A 20,352-nucleotide genomic window follows, 5' to 3' on the forward strand; every position below is an offset into this window, starting at 1 on the left:
ATAACCTAAGGCACAATTAGAACGTGCAGCCCTGGTCCCTGAGGCATGTGTTAATAGTAACACAGCTTGTCATCATGTGTTTTTAAATTTTTAAATCTGAATAAAATATAACATTGCATGTAATATGTACTTTAAATGGCAGATGTGTAATAAACATCTCTATTTATGACAGACTTAGGCAGCAAAACATAATGAGGTGTGGTTCTGGTACAAATTTTGCTTCAGGTTTACTTTGTACTTTTAACCACCCCAGTTAATTACACAGCTAAGATCATGCCCTGGAGAGTTTTAATTTTCTTGTGATTATATAATGGACTCTTACTACTATCATTATTCAAAAAAATGAATATAAGGCCCGGAGTATTTTCAGGCAGAACTTTAAGTATGAAGGTTTGTTTAGACCTCTTTTTATGAATTCTGAGTCGATACTCAAAACATTTAAAGATGTCTCTTTGCCGTAGGTAACCATACAGCTTTTCCTCAGCACTAATGTCTCTCTCATACATGTGATTTTTGAATGACTGCCATCACCCTAGTAGGCCAGAAATGTCTTCATAATGGCCCTGGAAGATAGGGAACTCTGACATCCGTGCTTCCCTGATATGGCGCAGGCTCTCCGTTCTTGGTCGGCTCCGTGGGAGGTAGGCACCCAGACACCTCCAAGGCTCTGGGTGTATCTGGTTTGCCCAAGGTTACACAGGAATGCTTTGTTATGGGAAAGGAGGAAAATCTGCCTCCTGAGCTCCAAACTGGCACTACAAACCTTGGAACCTCCCTCGAAGTGCATATATGTATGTAGGGAAAGCGGACACAAATCAATCTAATTACCAAAGGAGCTGAACAGTTTGGGAACACAATGACTATATGCTGTAGGAAACAGGTGCTCGCCCTACAGACTGCAGGCTTTGGTGGTGGAGGGGACTGTTCCTCAGTCCCACAGCCTGTTCCCAGCAGCTTTCCTCCGCAGGCCCAGCTCCAGCCTGTCGGGTGCATCGGTCTGGCAGCAGCAGCAGCAGCTCCGACCCGGCCCCAGCCTCTCCTGATGGCTGCTTGGCTGCTTTCCCATCGCATGATGGCTACATGTCTGCAATGTGACAGGCAAACGACCCCTGGGCAAAACGGGAGCAGCTGCCATCGCTGGAAGAATGCATCCAGCTTGCAGGCAGCTCTCCTCCCTGCTCCTGAGCCGGCTGGGGGAAGGAAGCGGTGAGGCATCCTCTCTCGATCCGTGAGAAGTTTCAGTCAGAAAGGTTGCACACAGTGACAAACACACCCTGACACTAGGAGATGGGTGTAAGACAGAGAGCAGAACCCGGTCTTCAGCTGTACATTGTCATTACTTTATGCATCAGCATCTTTCTGCTCCATATTGCTTTCTTTTCTGTTCCCCTGGGTTCATTTCTTTGACAAATTTGTTTTGTTCTAGCCGTATTACAGTGGTTTTAAGGCTTCAGCAGGCAACAGCGGATCTTAAGGATCTTAGCTTTCATGCACATTTACAAAATATCCATTAATGTGAGTGGGAATGCTGATTTTAACACCTTTTGGAATAGGTACTAAGAATTTACTGTAATGTAAATAGTTTACTACATACTTTGTGAAAGTAAGTATAGTGGAAAATTATATTTAGCCACTAATTTCTAAACTGAAACAGCAATATACTTCTCTGGTGTAATATATTTTCCAGTCATGTGCTGAAGAGAAGCATTTTTTTCAGCTGAGCTCACTTAAAGTTCAAAAGATAAATATATCACAATGACAAATTGCAAAATGCTATTCATACATTTAGGTAAAAATCGTTCCCTCATTTGTTTGTATTTCACATAAACTGTATTACTGTTATTTCCAAAGAAAATACAGTACAAAATAATTCTGATTAAAAATACAAGTATTGTTAATGGACCAGAAGAGAAATTTATCTTAGCTTGGGGAAAAAAAATTATAGAAACTCAGTATACTTTCATTCCAGCACAAAAATGACATCCAGTCAGCCCTCTGAACTGCCTAACCCCTGGCTCAGCGCCCCACAGGGTGGGAGATGAGTGGAACGGTCAGCACAGGGCTTTTTGCATCTCTGCTCTTGTGGGTGGCTGAGAACTTCTCCCTGTGGAAAAGAGGTCTGAATTTACATCACCTGCAGACTGCCTTAGGGCTCATCCACCAGAAGTTAAAGTTGGGTGTGAGTTTGCCACGTGCTTGTGACTCCAGAGCCGCGAGCATGAGGGCACTTGGCCTGCGGTGAGCGTGGGCTCGTTCATCTGATGCGCCGGGGGCTGACTCACACTTGCTGTGCACAAAATGTGTCTGGGCATCAAATCCTGCTTTTTCTTAAGATCTCCAACTTGCTCTACACGTATACATTCTCTGTGTGGTCGTTAGCAGGCAATGAGGTTCTTGTGTAACGAAGAAGGACGTTCAGCTGCTGCCTTGGTTTCATCTTCAGGTAGCATCCAATTGACTAACACATTGTATGGTTCAGATTGAAGAGTTTACATTTAGAACCTATGTAAAAATGAGGAAATGTGACAACAATAAATCCGATCTTTAAAATTATATAGCAATGAAAGACGAATGAGTCATTTTATTGGTAGAATATATACAGCATAGTAACATGTTGTGATCAGAAGTATTATTTACCACACATGCAAGGTAGGGCACTGGAGGTCTATAATTTCACTGCTCTCTATTTTTATCACTTTTATATCACTTTTATGTTATCAGTTCAGAAATCACTTATGGAATTAATATACCCTGATTTCTCTTTCCAAACAATTATATGCACCCTGCCTCCCTTCCAACACATATGCATGTTCTCTCTCTCTCCCTCACTCCCTCTCTCTCTCACACGCACAAAGGATTCTGTAACAACAGGACCATTATAGAGCATGATCTAAAACATGTGGACTGCAGCCAATATTTAGATATGGTATAGTAAATTCTGGAAGGTATAAAAAGGAAATAACTGAACTCATTGCAGAGAAAAATGAGCCAGTCTTAAGTACTTTTAATCACAGAGTTTCATATAAAAACACATGCAAGATACTGAGCCTAATATTGGAGGGGAAAAGGTCTAAGGGAGAGGAGAAATCCAGTTCCACTGGGATTCGTGATGGGAGTTCTTCACCCTTTTTATAAGAGCCTTTCAAGAGATTAATGCGAACCATTTAAGCAAATATATAAATATGCTCACCAAGAGGCAGGCTCCTTGTGTGACAGCTATGACCTTGGAACTTTGTGACACATCCCCTCAGCTGGGTCTGAGCTAAAGAGCAGTGGGTATGCTGCTCCTCTTCCTCCCAGGGACTGCCATGACACCTGCTTTGCAGGCACCTCACTTCACCCAAAGAGATCCCAGGCAGAGTATCCACCACAGCAGCATCAGAGGTGAAGGAAGAGCAAGCCAGTTCCTTTTCTCTTTCTCAAAATTCCCAGTTATACCCCGGTTTCTGCCAAATCAGATGTTGTCCGACACCCCAGCACCCTGAGCTGAGGTCTCTGGCTCGCTTCCACGGTGGGTGGCTGTAGATGGCATCCCCTCTGGCTCTTCTCTGTCATTCCCCTGGGCAGGTGCGTTGAGCCTCTGCAGATATTTATAGGCACATGCAGTCTGCATACAGCTATGTTCTCTATTTGCATAAAATGCCAAGCATGAAATGAAACCAAGCTGTCATTAATCAAGGGTTTTAGAGAGCTAGAGTTTTTCAGTGAGGTTTTTGCTGAGCCTGGGCTTCAACATTTTCACACTTCCAACTGCAATTAAAAAAAAAAACTGACTGCTGGTATTGGTCAGATAAATAGCTATTCAGAAGTTTAACAAATGCAAAGCAACATCTCCTAGTTTTAGTTAGTGGTGGACGTGGGTGCGGGTAGAGGATAGAGAGGGGCTTTTGGAAGTGTTCATTGCTCGGTATGGGGTGAAACTCACCCATGTCACCAGCCCGCTGCTTCCTAAAGCACATGGAAACAAGTGGGGCTGGTTCTGCCAAGCCCGCTCATTCCAAACAGAACTTCACTCCATCACAATCAGCTTGAGTCTTCACGGTGCTGTGTAAATAAGGTCTTACTCTGTAGCATTAAAAACCAAAACTGCTGGTGGACAAGAACCTCCACTGATAAAGAAAACAGCTAGACCTGCATTCAAAAATGGAAAAAAAATAAAAATCTATAAGTGACAGTGCAGTTTTGAATTAACGAATGTATGAATCAGTGAAAAGACACTACCAGATAATTAGCTCTTTGTCCTCACACATCTTCAAGTCCAGGGCAGGTGAGGACTAAACCACCAGTTTGCTGAAGTGAAACCCACTGGGTATTTCATACAGAAGTACAGAGAGTGCCCTCTGTAAGAAAGATCTCACCAAGGGCAACAGCCTAGGTGCATAGTTGTTGAGGTGAGGTGGAAGCATGTGTTGGCCCACGAGGTGGCCATATTGCATTTTTAGGCTGTTTTTAGGTTGGGGAATTGTTACCAAAATAACCCTGCATGGGCTGATTCCCCTGCAGCTGCACCAGGGCTAGCAACAATGGGAGCCTCAGTATAGGCAGCTTTCAGCTCCAGCAGCCGTTTTCAGCACTGTATCAGTTAACCCTGCTCTGAGGAGGGTTAATTGACACAGTGCTGCAAATGGCTGACGAGATGAAAACTCATATATTATGACTCCCAGCATCCCTAACAATTGTGCAGCTGCATTCATATGAGCAATGGTGGGAATTTGGAGGAGGGAAGAAAATTCCCTTGTGCAGACAAGGCCTGAGATCGAGCCTTAATGTTCTTTTCTGGGTCTTGGTTGTCAGTTGCAGTCATGCTTCCCTAAAGCATTATCCCAGCCATCTGCAGACTGCTGACTGTGAGGCAGCAGCCGCTGCCAGTTCCACCAGTTGGATGAGCAGGAGCAAGTGGGAGCATGACGGTATGGCTATGCCCATCTGATCGGTGCCCTCAAGGCTCCTGTGCCCGCTCTTCTCCTTGTCTTGTGTTCCCCAAGACCAAAGGGAACCTGTTCCAAAAGAACCAGGGAAAATGAAAGTTATCTTTTCCTGCAAATCCAAAAGATATTTGCAAAATGTACTTCTCCTGGGAGGGGTGGTTTTCTAGAAACTGAGCATCAGGATTCCCAGCTCCTTGGTACCCACTGTTGCTTCTGACCATGTAAATACCTTTGGCTGCCCGCCCTGCTTGGCCACAGAAGTGAAATACCTACCCAACGTATGGCACGTATGGAAAGGGCAGATTTTAACAGTTGTAGCCCAAGACTGTTCCTCTAAGGAGCTCTCTGAGGCCATGCAGATCTATGGGCTCCCTGAAGAGCTGAGGAAACAGGCAGAAAAACTCTTCTGAATTTTCCCATCTGCTCTCCCATCCCTGGCCAGAGATCTCCTCCAAAGCCAAACTTGCCTTGTCACTGTCCCTTTGGGGTAGCTTGTACTCCATGAGAAGTAGGGTGGAGGGAACAGGACTCCCTTGAGCAGAGAGGAGGTATAGCCCAACTCTTTCCACTCTTTGTCTAAATGCATGCATATCCATACATGCATGGCAAGCGGGCACTGTAGAGTCAGTGACAGGCTGTCCATCACACCGACTACATCTACAGGTGGCATCTCCCTCTGATGGTCCACAGCACAAGCCCATTGACTTACAGGGTGTAGTTCTGTACCCACAGGCTTGTGAAAAAGGAGGCAGATGAAGAAGCAAGCAAGGGAAGAAGGTTCTTGGCGGCTGTGTATAACCTCCAACACCTATTTAGCCTGCTATTGCTGACTGGGATGTCTTTCCAAAGGGAGAGTTCTGTGCTCTGATGCAAAACATTAGTGCTGCTGTTAGAGTGCAGGGTTGAAAAAGCCCCCCCCGGGAACAGAACCAGGCAGCCCTGGGCCACTGAACCCACTGCAAGCCGTCACACTGGCTTCAGAATAACACACAGCCTCCTGAGAAGTGTTGCAGGTGAGGTAGCAAAACCTCTACCTTACCCTCTTCTTCTTGACCTTGTAGGAAGTTCCTCTAATTTCTGTGGAAATCTCCGGGCTTTTTAGGCTCATGGAGAGTAGAAACCAGGACTTATTTTAAGTAACCTAACCTGTTAGGGATGCTTCCAGAAAAAGAAAAACCATTAAAGCACTGACAATTAATACTTCAGTTGACAGACCAAAGGTTAAATCTCAGACCCAAGTTTGTGGAAAGCTTTTCTACTCCGGTAGATTTGCTGTATTCTCTTCAATGAGTTATACAGTTCTGTTTACTGCTGTTTGCTCTGGATGGAGCAGCGATCCATACGTAGAGAGGACGGATTGGAACAGTTACCACATCTCTTTGGGGAAGGAATCTGGAACAAAACCAAGAGCTGTTTCTGGCTTCCCCCTTCCGCTAGCCACTTCAGGGAGTCAGGCTTTCTGGGTTCTGGATGTTGTGTGCTTACCTGTGTTAAGGTAGTCTGGATATAAATGATGTAACGACAAGATGTTGCATTAGTCTAGACAAGCCCATGTTCCCAGACCCACCATCAGGAACATCATCTGGCTTATGACCTAAGAACTTTTGGATAAGGAAGTAACGAAGACAGTTTTGAATGGAAGTCAGACCCGTAGTCATTCCACTCTCTGATGCTAAGCCTTGTCACGATCGTGAATTTGTGGGCGGACGTCCCCAGCAGGACCACAACTCCGTTATGCTGGGCACAGCGCAAGCGCCGAGACCTTTCATGTCCGGAATAGCTTTCAAAGTGTGAGCTTAGGAACATTGCTCCCATGTGAAGATTATTTGCTTATGGCTATATGTAAAAATCTTTGGACCATGGTATTGTTACTAGAACTGCTCGAGGAAAGACTAATGGAACTACTAATAGCCCATATGGGATGAATCTGTAGAGACAGCAGCTTTGGAGCTACAGGTTTTTAGCAATCGCATGTACCACTGTCTTCCACAGACATGAATACGCTCCAAAGAGATTAATGGATGTTATAAAAATTATTTGCTGCTGCGCTTTAAACTATAGACTTTACAATCTCCACTTGGATTCTTGATCTCATACAGCAGCTTAACCTTTTGATGTACGGAGTGGACGCAGAGACCTTCAGATTTCTTTGTGGCGTGATGGGAACTGAACATTTTACAACACATCGTTGGGGCTGGGTAAGACCTTTCCGATAGCTATGAGATTTAACAGGTGGACCGTGTCCATCTTCCATAGCTCGTTGCTTTCGGAGACGGGAGGGAAGAGGGCTTGGAAGGCTCGTGATTGGATTAAGCACACTTCGGGAATATTTGCAGCCTTAAGAAGTGTTCTAGGATTACTCTTTCCTTAGCCCATCTGTCTGCAGTGTTATTTTTCCTATTCCACAGAAAGTAACTCAGCTGCCTGCTGTATGTTTGATTGGAGCAACTTTTTGCCTAATTGTATTTCTTTACCTATCTATAGACGTCTAAGCGTGTGTAGCCTGCTCAGACCACTTGAAGCACCTAGCCCGGCAATATACCAAAATACACTTTTTGTCCCCTCCTCGGGGCTCTCTCGCATTGCCCATCCCAAAGCAGCACCGGACGAGGAGGGAGCCACAGGGGGCCGCCCAATTTTGGCGGACCCCCGCGGGAGCCGTGGGGCAGGGGGAACTCCACGGACGCAGGCTGGAGCCCAGGTACGACCGCACCGGCACCGCCGGCTCCACCGGGGCGCTCCCCGGCTGCCCGGCGCTGTCCCGGCAGCACCTCCCGGCCAACCTCTCGCCTCCTCCGGCCCCCCCGGTGCACATCCCCCCGCGGCCGCGGGCGGGGCGCGGGTGGCGCCCGGCGGGCCCGGCCCAGGGGCGGCCCCGGCCCCGCCGCCTTTGTTCCGCGCCGCGGCGCCCACGTGGAGCGGCGGCGGCTCCGCGCCCGCGCAGCCCCTGCGCGCCCCCTGCGCGGCGGCGGCCGGGCCGCGGGGAGCCCGCCCGGGGCCTTTCAACCCGGCGGCGGGGCCGGGCCGTGCTGTGCCGCCGCTTCCCCCGGCCGCCGGCTTTCTCATGTTTTATCTGGCCGGCCGCCAGCCAGCTAGGTCCCCCCCCCCCCCCTTTTTTTTTTTCGCTCTGCCTCCTCCTCCCCCCCCCCCCTTTTTTTATTTTTTATTTTTTGCACAGCCCCCTCCTGCTTTTTCCACCCACGGGTAAAGGTGGTTTTTCCTCCTTTTTTTTTTTTTTTTTTTTTTAAAACCCTCATCCTAGTTTAGTCCGTGGGCAGGACTCGCATAATAATATTTCCAGTCCCAGCAGCTCACATCACAGACACGAACCCAGGACCGCCCCCCCTCATTTTTTTTCTTCCCAATCTCCCAAATCGCTTTATTATTATTTTTTAAATGATCGCGCTTTTTGCCCGCTGCTCCCGCTGCTGCCGAAATCCCCGGCTTCCCAGGGTGCATGCTTCTGGCAAGACCGTGCAGTGTTCTCAGTCCACTTTCAGTGTGTCTTATCTTAATTTGTCCTGATCCGATCTAAGCGCGATAGCCACCACTTGCTTTCAATTTGTAGGATTTTTTCCCCTCCTCGGTTCGCTCCGACTACCCTCGGAGTGTTTCCCTCTCTGCTCGCATTTCCAGGGTTCCGATCTACTACTCTGCCTTTATTTCTTCTTCTCTCTCTTTTTTTTTTTTTTTTTTTTAAACCTCCCCTCTCTTGAATTGCTTCATGTTACTAACCATTCCTAAATTGTAGGAGAGCTCCATTCCCCCTCCTCTCCCACCACCACCAGCACCACTACCACCATCACCTCCTCCTCCTCCTCCTCCCCTTCTCTTCTCCTTTTTGGCAGCACCAGGACGTCCGGTGTGGTGGTGGCAGCGAGCAGCAAAAGCAGCAAGAGCTCCTTTTGATTCCCCCCCGTTCCAAGGTGCTTTGGAGAGACCCGGTTCAAAGCTGAGCGGCAGAAGTCACGATGAGTGCACAAGGTGAGGGACCCGGTCAGCCTTCCACTGCTGCCCAGGAGCAACCTGCAACCGCAGAGCCTCAGAAGAGAGGACGAGGCAGACCCAGGAAGCAACCACAAGTCAGTATTCGCGTAGAGGCGTAGAGCCGCAGATCTGTAGTGTTGTAGGCATGTAACCATGTACGTATCGGTGCAGGCGGCCGGGGACGGGGCGCGGGGGCTCCCGGCGGGGCGGGCAGCGCCCGGCGGCGGCTCGGGGCGGGCGGCGGGGCCGCGGAGCCCGCCCGGGGCTTTCGCTATTGTGCGGGCGGCGAGCCGGGGCTTTTCAATGGGGACGGGGAACATGGAGCGGCGAGGCTCCGACCAACCAGCGCTCGCTGGCTCCTTTCGAGCTGGGTTTGAAATTGCGAAAGCGGCGAGCGGGGGAAACGGGGCTCGCCCGGGCTCCCTCCTCTGCGAGCCCTCGCAACGTCTCAGCGTGTGTGTGTGTGTGTGTGTGAGTGAGTGAGTGTGAGCCTGTGTGTGTGTGTGTGTGCGCGCTGTGTGTGTGCTGTGTGTGTGTGCGTGTGTCGGGTCCCACCGGGGCTGCTGCCGCCTCCGAGCTTGACCAGCCCAGCCCCTGACTGCCCCTAGATCCTGGGGTTGGGGGAGAGGAGGGTGTCTAGAAAGTCGCATAGGGTTGGCTTTTTTTTTTTCCCTTTTCTTTTCTCTCTCTCTTTTTTTTTTCTTTCTTTTTTTTTTTTTTTTCTTTCTCCTGGCGTCCCCCCCTTCCCCACCTCCTCCCTCACCCCCGTCATCGTCTGCAGAGAGGTGCCCCCGTTGCCGACGGAGGTGGGGGAGGCAGCCGGAGGGGGCTTGCCCTGCATTTGCAACACCTTTTGCCTCGGCTGCGCCGCTTTCCCAGGCAGGTCGAGGCGCGGGGACGGCGCCCGGCTCCCCCCGGGGCCCCGAAGGGGACTCGCAGGGCTCCTCTCTGACTCGCCAGACCTCAATCCGCGCTAAGGTTGCCAGATTCGCGCATTATCCCCCCCCCCGCCTCCCCATCCCGTCCCGTCCCATCCCATCCCACCCCATCCCGTCCCACCCGAGTGCCGCTGTCGCATCGTCCGGCACAGCCGCCCCCGGCTCTGGGGGCTCCTCGGGGGCTGCCCGGGGCTCCCCGCGGCCCTTTCCCTGCCTCGGAAGTCGCGGCTGGAAGTCGTAGGGCCGCCCGGGGAGCCGCTTTTAAAAGCCAAGCTTCCGCGGAGCTTTAAAACCTCTCGCCCCATTCATTCAGCATCGGCTCCAAGCCCCGAGAGCCTGCGAGGGGCTTCGGGGGCACCCAGAGAGCCGAGGAGCCGAGCCCCGGGCCGGGGGCAAGCCGGTGCCGAGCCCCCGGTGTGCTCCAGCAAATCACACAGAAAGTAAAAATTATTATTTTTTAAATTATTCTTATTTTTTTGGAAAGCCGTGCGAGCGGAGCCCCTGCCTTTACCGCTCTGCCCTCAGTGCCACTCGCTCACCGCCCGCGGCTCCGTGCCCAGCATCAGCCTGGTACCCTTTCCTCCCCCCTTCACCCCCCACTTTTTTTTTTTTCCCTTCTCCCCCATCCACCCCTTTTCCTTTTTTTTTTCTTCTTTTTTTTCTTTCTTTTTTTTTTTTTTTTTGCATTTGAATGTATGGCAGAGAAAGCAAGCCGCGTCTCCTTAGCCGAGCTCAGCCCTGCTGTGCAGTGCCTGAGCCCCTCTGCAGCCTCCCCAGCCTGAGCCTGCACCCTGAGCCTCCCCGGGAGTGGAAAAGCTGAAGGGTTTTAAGCTGGTCTAAGTTAACAAACCGCATTGAATTAGATTTGCCACCTCCCGTAGTCCGAGGGAAATGTATGATATTGAAGGCTTGAAGAGTTTTATAGTATTTGTGATTCGCTGAATAAATATTTGGAGTCCGAGCTCGTAGTAATTCGTGGGCATTTTTAAGGACTGGTTGTTTGCTGTCAGCCAGAGGAGCTAGTCAAGAAAACTTTGAAAACAATCATCGCTTCTGCCCAGTAATTTTAGATTTTTGTTGTTGTTGTTATTGTTTCAGATATTTTACATCCTCAGGTTTTTTTTGGCTTGCTAGTGCTCCATTTCAAGAAACTTTAGCGTTTGCATTTTACTCGGATCAATTCTGTTTGCAATAGGTGCGAATGTAACGCAGAGCTCAGAACTGCAGAAAAAATCCCCCCAAATTATTTGTACCCTTGAGAGAGAAAATAGTCTTAAGCTTATTTTCTACTTTTCCAGTAGTTAATATTGTTTTGTGTTTTTTTTTTTTTTCAAAAGTGTGTGCTAGTAACTGCATATGATAACTGTATCTTGTTATAATGAAATGCAATTGACATTAAATGGATAACTGTATTAATTTTCAAATAATCATTCTTGCATGAGGGAAGCTATAGCCATCTTCTTTTAAAAATGTGTTTTCTCATATAACTAGCTTGCTAGAGTATGCAGTCTCTTTATTCTTTTTTTGTGTGTGTGTGTGCAATTACAAGGAAAGTTAAACTCTTTTATTATGTAAAATGCATTTTTTTCTTCACTTTGAGTTGTTTAATTTTTCATGTTGCATTTTAAATACTGTTGCATTTATTTATACTGTTAATTCACGTGCTTTAAGTAACTGCTCAGTTGTAGTTTATCATTGAGCTCTTCTTGGTTAGCTGTAGCTTCTTGCCACAATAGCATGTTTTCCTGTATTTAGGAACCAACTGGTGAACCATCTCCTAAAAGACCAAGAGGAAGACCCAAAGGAAGCAAAAACAAGAGTCCCTCTAAAGCAGCCCAGAAGGTGAGATTATTAAAGAGGGAGTTCCTAATGCTGTTTTTTCATCAACTGGTAGCAAAAGAGCCAGTCATTTAGGCTGTGAACTGTGGGGCTGGGACCCTTTTAATAATGGCAGCTACATCATAGAGCATGTATTTTGCATTTGTAAGATTGGAAATAACATGCTGCAGGACGACCCTAGGCACAGAACCCATAAGGGCAGCTTGCTTTTTGAATAGCATACAGATTAGTGGAATAACATAGTGCATTTGATGCATTTATTGAGATCTCCTGTACCTAGTAAGGAGATCAATATTAGGGATATTATTTGCTTGATTAAGGTTTTTGAGAGAGGAAGATTAATTTCTCACCGACTTGCAGACGTTAACTTCTACAGACCAAATCTGTGTATTAAAGCTGAAGTGTTTTGTCAAACAGGTTAATTAGAAGAAAATCCAATTATGTGTTGATGGAAATAAGTGCATATATCGAAATTTACAGCTTTAAAATGTGATGGTAAAGTAAACTGTGAGCTACAGTAAAAGCCTACCATTTAGTAATCACTTTCAAAGAGTTTTTTACTTGCAGTGCTATTAGTCTTCTGAACCACTACTTCTGTTTGGGGATGGGAGCAAACTTGTGTTATGGTGGCTCTGAATGCATCTAGCTATAGTACAAGCTCACTGGAGTCCCTCCACTTAGTGCATGGACTTCACATCACAAATACAGTGTGAAAATGTGCCTTAATTTTATTGGAACTTGGGAAAGCTCAGTGTCACAAAACTGTGCTATCAAGGCAGATAATACCTTGCTGCATGAATTCTTCTAGTGAAGATAAATAGTTGTGTATAGCCTTGGAAAGAAAAACTGGAGTTTTGTTTATGTTGATGGTTACACAGCAGTTAGCACTAATTTACAGGTACTAAATTGGAAACAAAAGCTTGCAAAAGCTGGTAGTGAACTGTACTGCTTAAGTGTACCAGTATCTTTTAAGTAGATCTTTGACAAAATGTGCGTGGAACATATTTGTAGCCTCATCTAATTCTGGTTCATTTTTCAGTATGCCTATGGTCCTGACCATATTAAGTTTGATAGTTTTCAGTGTTATAAATTACTATAGCAACTCCTGATAAATATTAAATTATTAGGGGGTGACTGTGATTTCATGTCTGTTTTGTTATAAGTGTTTTCAGCGTTTGTTTGAGGGACGTTTTCCAACTCCCTTTAAATTTAAAATAGTTTTTTTTACATTCTAAACTGGAAAAAGCGGTATATTCTGTCAAGAAGTTCATGAATTAGTAAAAATGCTTTACAAGTTAAGTATTTAAAATATATCAAAGCCACGCTGCAACCTAGTGAGCTTAAAAATGTTGATTTTTTTTCTTTATATAATAAAAATGTTCCTCAGATTCACTTTAAAAAAGTTTAAATTTCACTCTTCAAAAGGGAGAGAGCAGTTTTTTATTAGTCTAGTAAGTCCAAATGTGAGCTTTAGTATTTTAAATATTACTCTTAGGAGTGTTGGCTTTCCTAGGAGAAATATTTGTAATAAGATTAAATTTTAAGTAATTCATAGAAATGTGTTTTCAAAAGATATTTCTAAAAGAAATATTAACATTATTTCATTTGTATGAGTGATTTGAAAATCAGTTTTAATGGAAAATAACTTAAAATCTTTCATACATATGTAAGTATATCAATTCAAGAGCTTTCCAGATGATTCTGGTACATACAGTTGTTTTTTTTAATCTAATTTATGAACTGAGCAATTTCATTGTAACGTTTTGATTTTCAGAATGCATCAAGTTACTGCCCTAATTAAAGCAAACCTTTTTCGGGTGTTGATATTATAAAAAATTGACCAAAGACCACATGTCTTTTTAGCATTAAAAAATCTTTGAGGGGTATGTAACTACAACTTTTATTTGTTTCTAGGTTTATAGATAAAATATGTAAATGTTTGATAAATCTCCTAAAACATAAAACAGTGATAAAGCCTTCTTAGAAAAAAGTCAGTGATCACATTTCTGATAAATATTTTAGCTCTTTTTCCAAATAGATAATTAAGCCTCTCTAAAATGGTTCAGCTTCTCACCAGACATCTCAAAGCATCTAATACTAATTTTGATAGTTTTTCTACCAGTAATAAGGATGGAAAGATTTTGACACTGTAAGAAAGCTTCATTTGCTGATGAGGGTATCGCCTCTTAAGAGAGTGAGCTATATGTTTGATTTTGTGATAAACATATTTACACATCCATAGACACACATATATTTATTTAAGGCTTTCTACCCCCTGTCTCAACTCTCAGAAGTGGGCTAACTTCAATTCAGACCCTGTGCCTGTGAACATGGGTCCTATACATGCAACTGGAAATTGCTGGAATTTCTGCAGAATAGTGTGTGGCCTGTGTTTTTCAAAGTGAGCTCATTGAAATGTTCTGTAGTGTTCACAACATGTAAGATAAACGCACGCCACTAGCACCCACCGAATAGACATGAGAAGGCACTCGTGATTAATTGATGGGGTGTTCTCTTGCAAACCATTACACATCACAATTAAAAATGCATTGCACAAAGTGGCAGTCAGTTAAAAATACTCGATTGCTGGGGCTTTGTTTTGTTGTGCTTCAAAAAGCAAATGCCCTTAAATCAGTTGAGGGACGCTTTACCCTAGAAGCTGATTGTGTTGTGGATTTAAAATTTCTTGGTTCATGGGACTTTTTTTTTTTTTTAATTTTTTTTCCTTTAGCTTTCAGAGCTTGTGTTTGGTCTTAGTAAACTGGCCTTGGGGCATCTGAAAACAAACTGTGCTTGTTAGGAAATTAGCAATGTGAAACTTGACAATGCATACAGAATGTTGCAAGACCAATTGGATAGCTAATAATGTGGCAGTTACTCTAATTTTAGGTAATACACGATTTTAAAAAAAAAAAGGTTTGCATATCACACATACCTAACTTATGTTACACAAAGGGTAAGCTGTATTTTATGGAAAAACAAATAATTTCTCAATTGTTTAGTTTTCACAAACAGAACGAACACAACATGTTAGCAGATGAGAAGAGAGAGACACAAAAAGGCTCTTATCACCTTGTACTCGAGTCTCCACAATCAGACTGTTATTCAAGTCTGTGTCTTCAAACAAGTCATTCTGTTATTCATTTAAAATATTTGTAAAAAATTAGCAAAAAAGGGAAACTTTTCTTTCTTTCTTTTTTTCTAATGAGTAACTTGAGTTTTTGTGGAAGGATCATAGTAAGGATGTTCCTTTCTAGTTTCCTGGGCGTTGTGTGGTTGAATTTTATTTGTAAGGCTGAGTTGTGTTCCCAGCCCATCACATTTCCCTTAAGCATTCAGGGGCTTCTCTTTGTTTAGCTCCCGTAGCTGGGCTTAACAAAAATACTGTATGGGCATAAATACTCTCCTGTTTGGAAGGAAGAAACACAATTGTTGGGTCAAAAACATAAATAAAAAAGGCAGGGGGTAGTAACTACTGTGTGTTTGTTTCAAAAGAAAATGTCAAGGTATCCCAGGAATATCCAAAAATAAAGTCTTTTTTGTAAAATTCGTCTTCAGTTGACATATTGTGGCTTTTGTTGTAGTAGTGAACTTCACTAATGGTACCTCTACATCTTGAAATACCATTCTCCAGAACTTGTGGAGTCTCTCTGTGATGACAGTTACTACTGTCTCCTCACTACGTGGCCAGAGTTTGGTATGTAGAAAACCCCGTCCCTGAGTTAAGCAGTCCAAAGGTAAAAAAAAAAAAAAAAAAAAAGTGCACGTGACCAGGACTCTGCCCTAAATTGGTTCATGAAAATCTATTTGGCTTCTCCATGCTTCATTCATTCTCACCAGCACCAGTCGTAACAGGCTTAAAGGGAACATGAGTTCAGATTTATCAAGGGATTGTAGTATGGTTGTTGCACCTAAAGAGTAAGGGACCACAAATGTTTTGAGCAAGATGGGTAAAGCAGGAGAAGACTGACTCCCATTTAGAGTTAAAATGGGTAAAGCATGACGTGAAAAGTGTGATATGTTTGTATCCAGCCAATGCTTAAGTTTCTTCTAAGAAAGAAAAATGAAGAGCAAAAAGAACTTTTTTTTTTTTTTTGTAGGAGAGGGACACTGCCCTGCACAAGGTCTTTTGGCACGGTGTGGCAGCAGTGATCCTCATGCTGGGACCTAGCAGTTGTTCCACCAGACCTCAGCTCTGGCACATTCTATCTGAGGTCTCCAGATCATTTTGCACAGTGGCTAGAGTTCCTAAAATTTGGGTTCTGTTGCATTCGCAATCTTCCTTGACAATAGGTAGATACCTGACGAGCACGTTCAATTATTTATACCTGTCTTGTCTTGTTAATTGCCTTCAGTAGTACAGCCTCAGTTCCTGCTCAGGCTTGGCCCAGTTAGGCAGCGGGGAGATGCAGGGATGCTGGGCGGTCGGGTACCACGGCGGCTGATGGCAGCCGTTCAGAAGCAGGCTTTGGTGGCATCGTGCTACAGGGCTTGGATGAACTGCAGATCTGTCCGGAAACATGTTAACGACATGGCGGTGGCTGGAGTGGCCATCTTTCTCACTCGGGTCAAAAATATCATTTCCTGTACTGAAGAACAAGTAAATCCAGTTAAACGCGACACAGCAACAATGAAATGTTTATGTAATTGGTTTTAAGAAATTTTATATTATATCCACATATATATAAGTATCATAAACTTGGGTTTGATTACGTCCCCAGCCCTTCTTTAAGTTGGGTTATTTTGTGTCTCAGCAGTCCAGAACAAGAGGATGCCTCCTAGCGCAGCACCGAACGCTCAGAAAAGCCTGACCAAACACATCTCAATTTCAGAGAGTGCTTTAGAGGATTAAGGCAGCAGCTTCCTTTCTGACTAAGCAATTACAGGCTGCCGTGGGTAAGGTGGCTGAGAGCACTTGCATCTTGCTGCCCAAATAGGAATCCTTGTGATCTTTGGGTGGCTTGGGGCTCTCCCTGGATTTGTTCCTAGCTTCAGAGGCAACGCTTCAATTAAAGCAAAGAGCCAACGGACTAGCATGGTTTAGATTATGTAAATACCTATTTAAGAGGAAAAGCAAAGCTTTAGCACTTACGTGTTCCCGTTCTTATTAATTACTTGAAAATGATATGGAGAAACATTGAATTATTTGTCTGATATGCAATAAAACCTTTCTTCAAGCGCTGACATTAAAAGACAGCCTTGTGCTGTTGGAGAAAATACGGGTTAGGTTTGCAGAATTCAAACTAAAATAAAAAATAAAAAATCCAAATGGGAAGAGGGGGAATATTTTCCTAAACTTCACGCCTTTATTATCACTGCTGGACTGCCACTACTCCTTCGTGGTTGTTCCAGGAGTGTTTTGTCTTTCCCTTCCCTCAGAATGGAGATAAAAACATCCACTCGGGAGGTTCCCGTCGCTCACTTTCTGCAGTTTAGTCTATGGAAACCCTCCTATTTACTTACAGAATCGCCCCGTACCAAAACATAGTATCTGGCATGCCCCGCTGTTTGCTCAGCTCACCTCTGGGAAAGGTTTGGTTTTGATAAGGACTCTGGAAATGTTTTTCTTCTGACATGAGGTGGAAATCACATGCAGCAGGGATACAGCGCCATTCAGCGCAAAGGGTCCCCGCTGCAGGGGCCAGGCACCGCCAGCGGCCGGAGCAGCTCCTGGCACTCCCGTGCTGTGCTGTGCTCCGGGGTGGACGGTGGCACGGGGTTTTGCTCAGCTCCCCCAGCCCGTCAGGCAGCGTTGTGTGCCCTGGTTAAGCTTACAGCTCTTGTCAACCTTTGGGTAGTGTTAATTGGTAGAGCAAAGTGGGTTCAGTTTCCAAAAAGTTAGGTTTTTCATAAAGGGTCTTTCAGTGAATACAGAAGAAAATAAATGGTGTTTATCCTTTCACAATGTGTCAGGTGCAGATTAACTGTTAAGAACAGTTTTAGCTGATCTTTTTTTTCTAGGCTTACGCCCTGTATTTTGTGAGATAAACATAAATGGGTGGGGGCACAAATTTTCAAAACCAAAACACCTCCTTTTTTGCATCCTTCAACTAATAAGGTTGGAAAAAACGAACACTTTAAAAGGCACCAAAACTCTGAAATAGACAGCTCCAGTATGTAGCAAATGCATTTTAACAAGTATTCTCATAAGAGGGTTTCACCTTACATGTAACGCTGGTATAAACGATTAAAGAGCAAGTTTACTCTTTTAACAAGTCTGAGTGATAATTTTGCCCTTTAGGAGTGTGAATTTTATTTTTCACAGCTTTCTTCTTGGTGAGATATTTATTTCAGGGTAATTGCATTTAACTTGTGGTACAGCTTTTTCGTAGAGATTCCTCCCCTGCTTCCTCGTCTCAGGTTCTCTTGCAGAGGGATCTGCTTTGCCTAGCATTAGGTGACAGTGTCCATTACAGAGATTGATCGGCGAGTGATTTATTTAATGAGACAGTTGATTTCTGAGGGCAAATCAAATACGCATACAGTTAACTGGAAGCAAAACAGCTCATGGAAATTTGGGAGCACGTTTACGGAGTGCGTGCTAAAAGTGTTCACTCTTAGGGACTTCTTGTGCAGCACAAGTCCTGCTCTCACCGAAGCTGGTGGCAAAATCTTGATCACCTTAGTGAGACAGGATTATTTACCTGACAAGGTGTGTGCATGGGCAGAGCCCATCTAGAGAAAATAACTTGCAGTTCTCATTTTAAGGCCTGTAAGTAGTTTCCTGTAGTGAGCAAGCAGTGCTAGCCACAGTGTCACACAGCGAGTGCATGGAAGAGGCTGGTAGCTGAACCCAAATTTCCTTTAAGCTAAGCTCCAGGACCAACTGTTGGGCTTACATAAATATCACTGTCACTTCTAGGGCACCTTCCATGCTGTTTCCTTCAACCTTGAAAGGGAAGGTGTGTTTTGGAGCAGTGATGGGTTTGCTTAGAGCTTAAGGATGCACGTTTGCCTGGAAAAGCTCACGTGAAGTAGAGGAGTTACTTCCCAGTGTCACGTTCCTGGTGGCAGTCTGTCCAAACACGCTTCATGCACAAACATCATGAGACTAAATGAAGGAATTGTGGCTGCTATAAATTGCTTTATTCAGGCTTGAAACGGGCTGTACGTCTAACATAGTACCTTTAGGTGATGCCTGACAGCCTGTGAAAGGCTAGAGGTGACGCTGTTGGGGTTCTGCAGGTCCCAATCCTCCGTGGACCAGGGCTGGGGGCACCCTTGGGTGCAGGTGAAGGCGTTCACATGGGCTTGGAAATGGCAGAAAAAAATGTAATCACCTTCTGCCAGAAAACCCATGGAGCCAGGGGGAGGCTTGGTGCCACCCTAGAGATACACTTATGGATAATGTTACAGGAAAGGAGTTCCTAGTTAACCAAGGCTGTTAAACAATGCTGGGGTATAAAACATGTTGTGTTTCTTTTCCCTTTACAGAAAGCAGAAGCCACTGGTGAAAAGCGACCCAGAGGGCGGCCCAGAAAATGGGTAGATATTCCACTTCTAATAATTTAATTTATTTTCTGTGTTATAAAGCATGTTATAAAGTCCTTTCTCTAAGGGAACAATTATTTCTGCTTTGTCTGTGAAAAGAGCATCCATCTTCTGTGTCTGTTTGTTCTGGTGGATTGACTAAAGGGTTAAGATAGCAGAGAAGTTAACCACAGCTTCCTACCTTTAGACTCTGGTAGTTTGCTCAAGACACTTTACTATTGAATGTTTGTCGGGAGTGAATATTTATGTGTCTCTTATCAGCATGGAAAGGGGCAAAATTCTTCCTTCAAAAAAGAGTAACAATGAGATAACTTGTTCAGTAATGGAGTAACAAAGGTTAAAGGGGCACTATCAGACATAAGAAGGTGATTAAGAGAGGCGATAACATTCAGATGTAGTTTGTACAAGGTAACGTTTAAAAAATCAAAACGTCTTTGTCCCACATTCCCTGGAAATACAGTGTATCTTCCTTAAATCCAGTGAGAAAGCAGAAATGAACAGCAGGATAGTCGCACTTAGAATTAAGCTCTTCTGTTCTTGGCCATCTTTGTGCTTCATATAATTATAGTGACAGTAATGCGTTTCATTTAAAGTTTCCTCTTTTCCTGGCCACTTACTCTGTAGATGTGGCCATGGACAAATGTGTTTTGATTCTTTGGCCGTGGAAAGATCTCAGTCTCAGATACCTGAAATGCTGTGTTGTCACTGATGTCTACCTCTCATGCGTGTGTATTTCATGCACAAATACATTTTCAGAGGAGGTGAGGATACCACTTGAAAAATTAGAACGTGTGGAAGGTTGTGGCCGTTTGCTCCTTCATAAGTTTACATTTCTGATTTCCCTTCTGTAGTTACCTTTTCCTTTTTGTGGAAAACCTTCTTCTCTAAACTTCTTTTTTGAATCCATCAGTCCCCATCTCAGTTTTCCAGTCCTGTCATTTTTCCCCTTCTCTGTTCAGTTCTTTTGGATGGATGTTAACACTGCTGTCAACATGTATGCTTCTGAAGGCTCAAATGGCACCAGAAGGTCCTTAAAACTACAGCTGACGTTCTCCAGAGTATCAGCAGCTAAACACAGGAGAGAGGGCTATAACAGTCACGTTAAGAACTAGTTCTGTAGCGTTGTCCAGAGATAAAGTACTCCAGGACATCTCTGTAGTTCAGCAGAG

General features: G+C 44.7%; 1 protein-coding gene across 2 annotated transcripts in view; it reads left to right on the forward strand.

Moving 5' to 3' along the window:
* Nucleotides 1–8,076: 8,076 nt before the first annotated feature.
* HMGA2 (high mobility group AT-hook 2) overlaps nucleotides 8,077–20,352 on the forward strand; it is a 114,490-nt gene continuing 102,214 nt past the window's right edge. Inside the window, exons 1-3 of one of the 2 annotated variants that reach the window (XM_080583945.1) lie at nucleotides 8,077–9,010; nucleotides 11,609–11,695; nucleotides 19,127–19,177. In XM_080583945.1, coding sequence (XP_080440071.1) covers nucleotides 8,900–9,010; nucleotides 11,609–11,695; nucleotides 19,127–19,177 — 249 coding nt within the window. In that variant the 5' untranslated portion in view covers nucleotides 8,077–8,899. The remainder of the gene's footprint in view (nucleotides 9,011–11,608; nucleotides 11,696–19,126; nucleotides 19,178–20,352) is intronic. The other variant, XM_080583944.1, reaches the window with a different exon arrangement.

The sequence above is a fragment of the Anser brachyrhynchus genome, assembly GCF_964034855.1.
Source record: "Anser brachyrhynchus genome assembly, chromosome: 1".
In the NCBI taxonomy this organism is placed as follows: Eukaryota; Metazoa; Chordata; class Aves; order Anseriformes; family Anatidae; genus Anser; species Anser brachyrhynchus.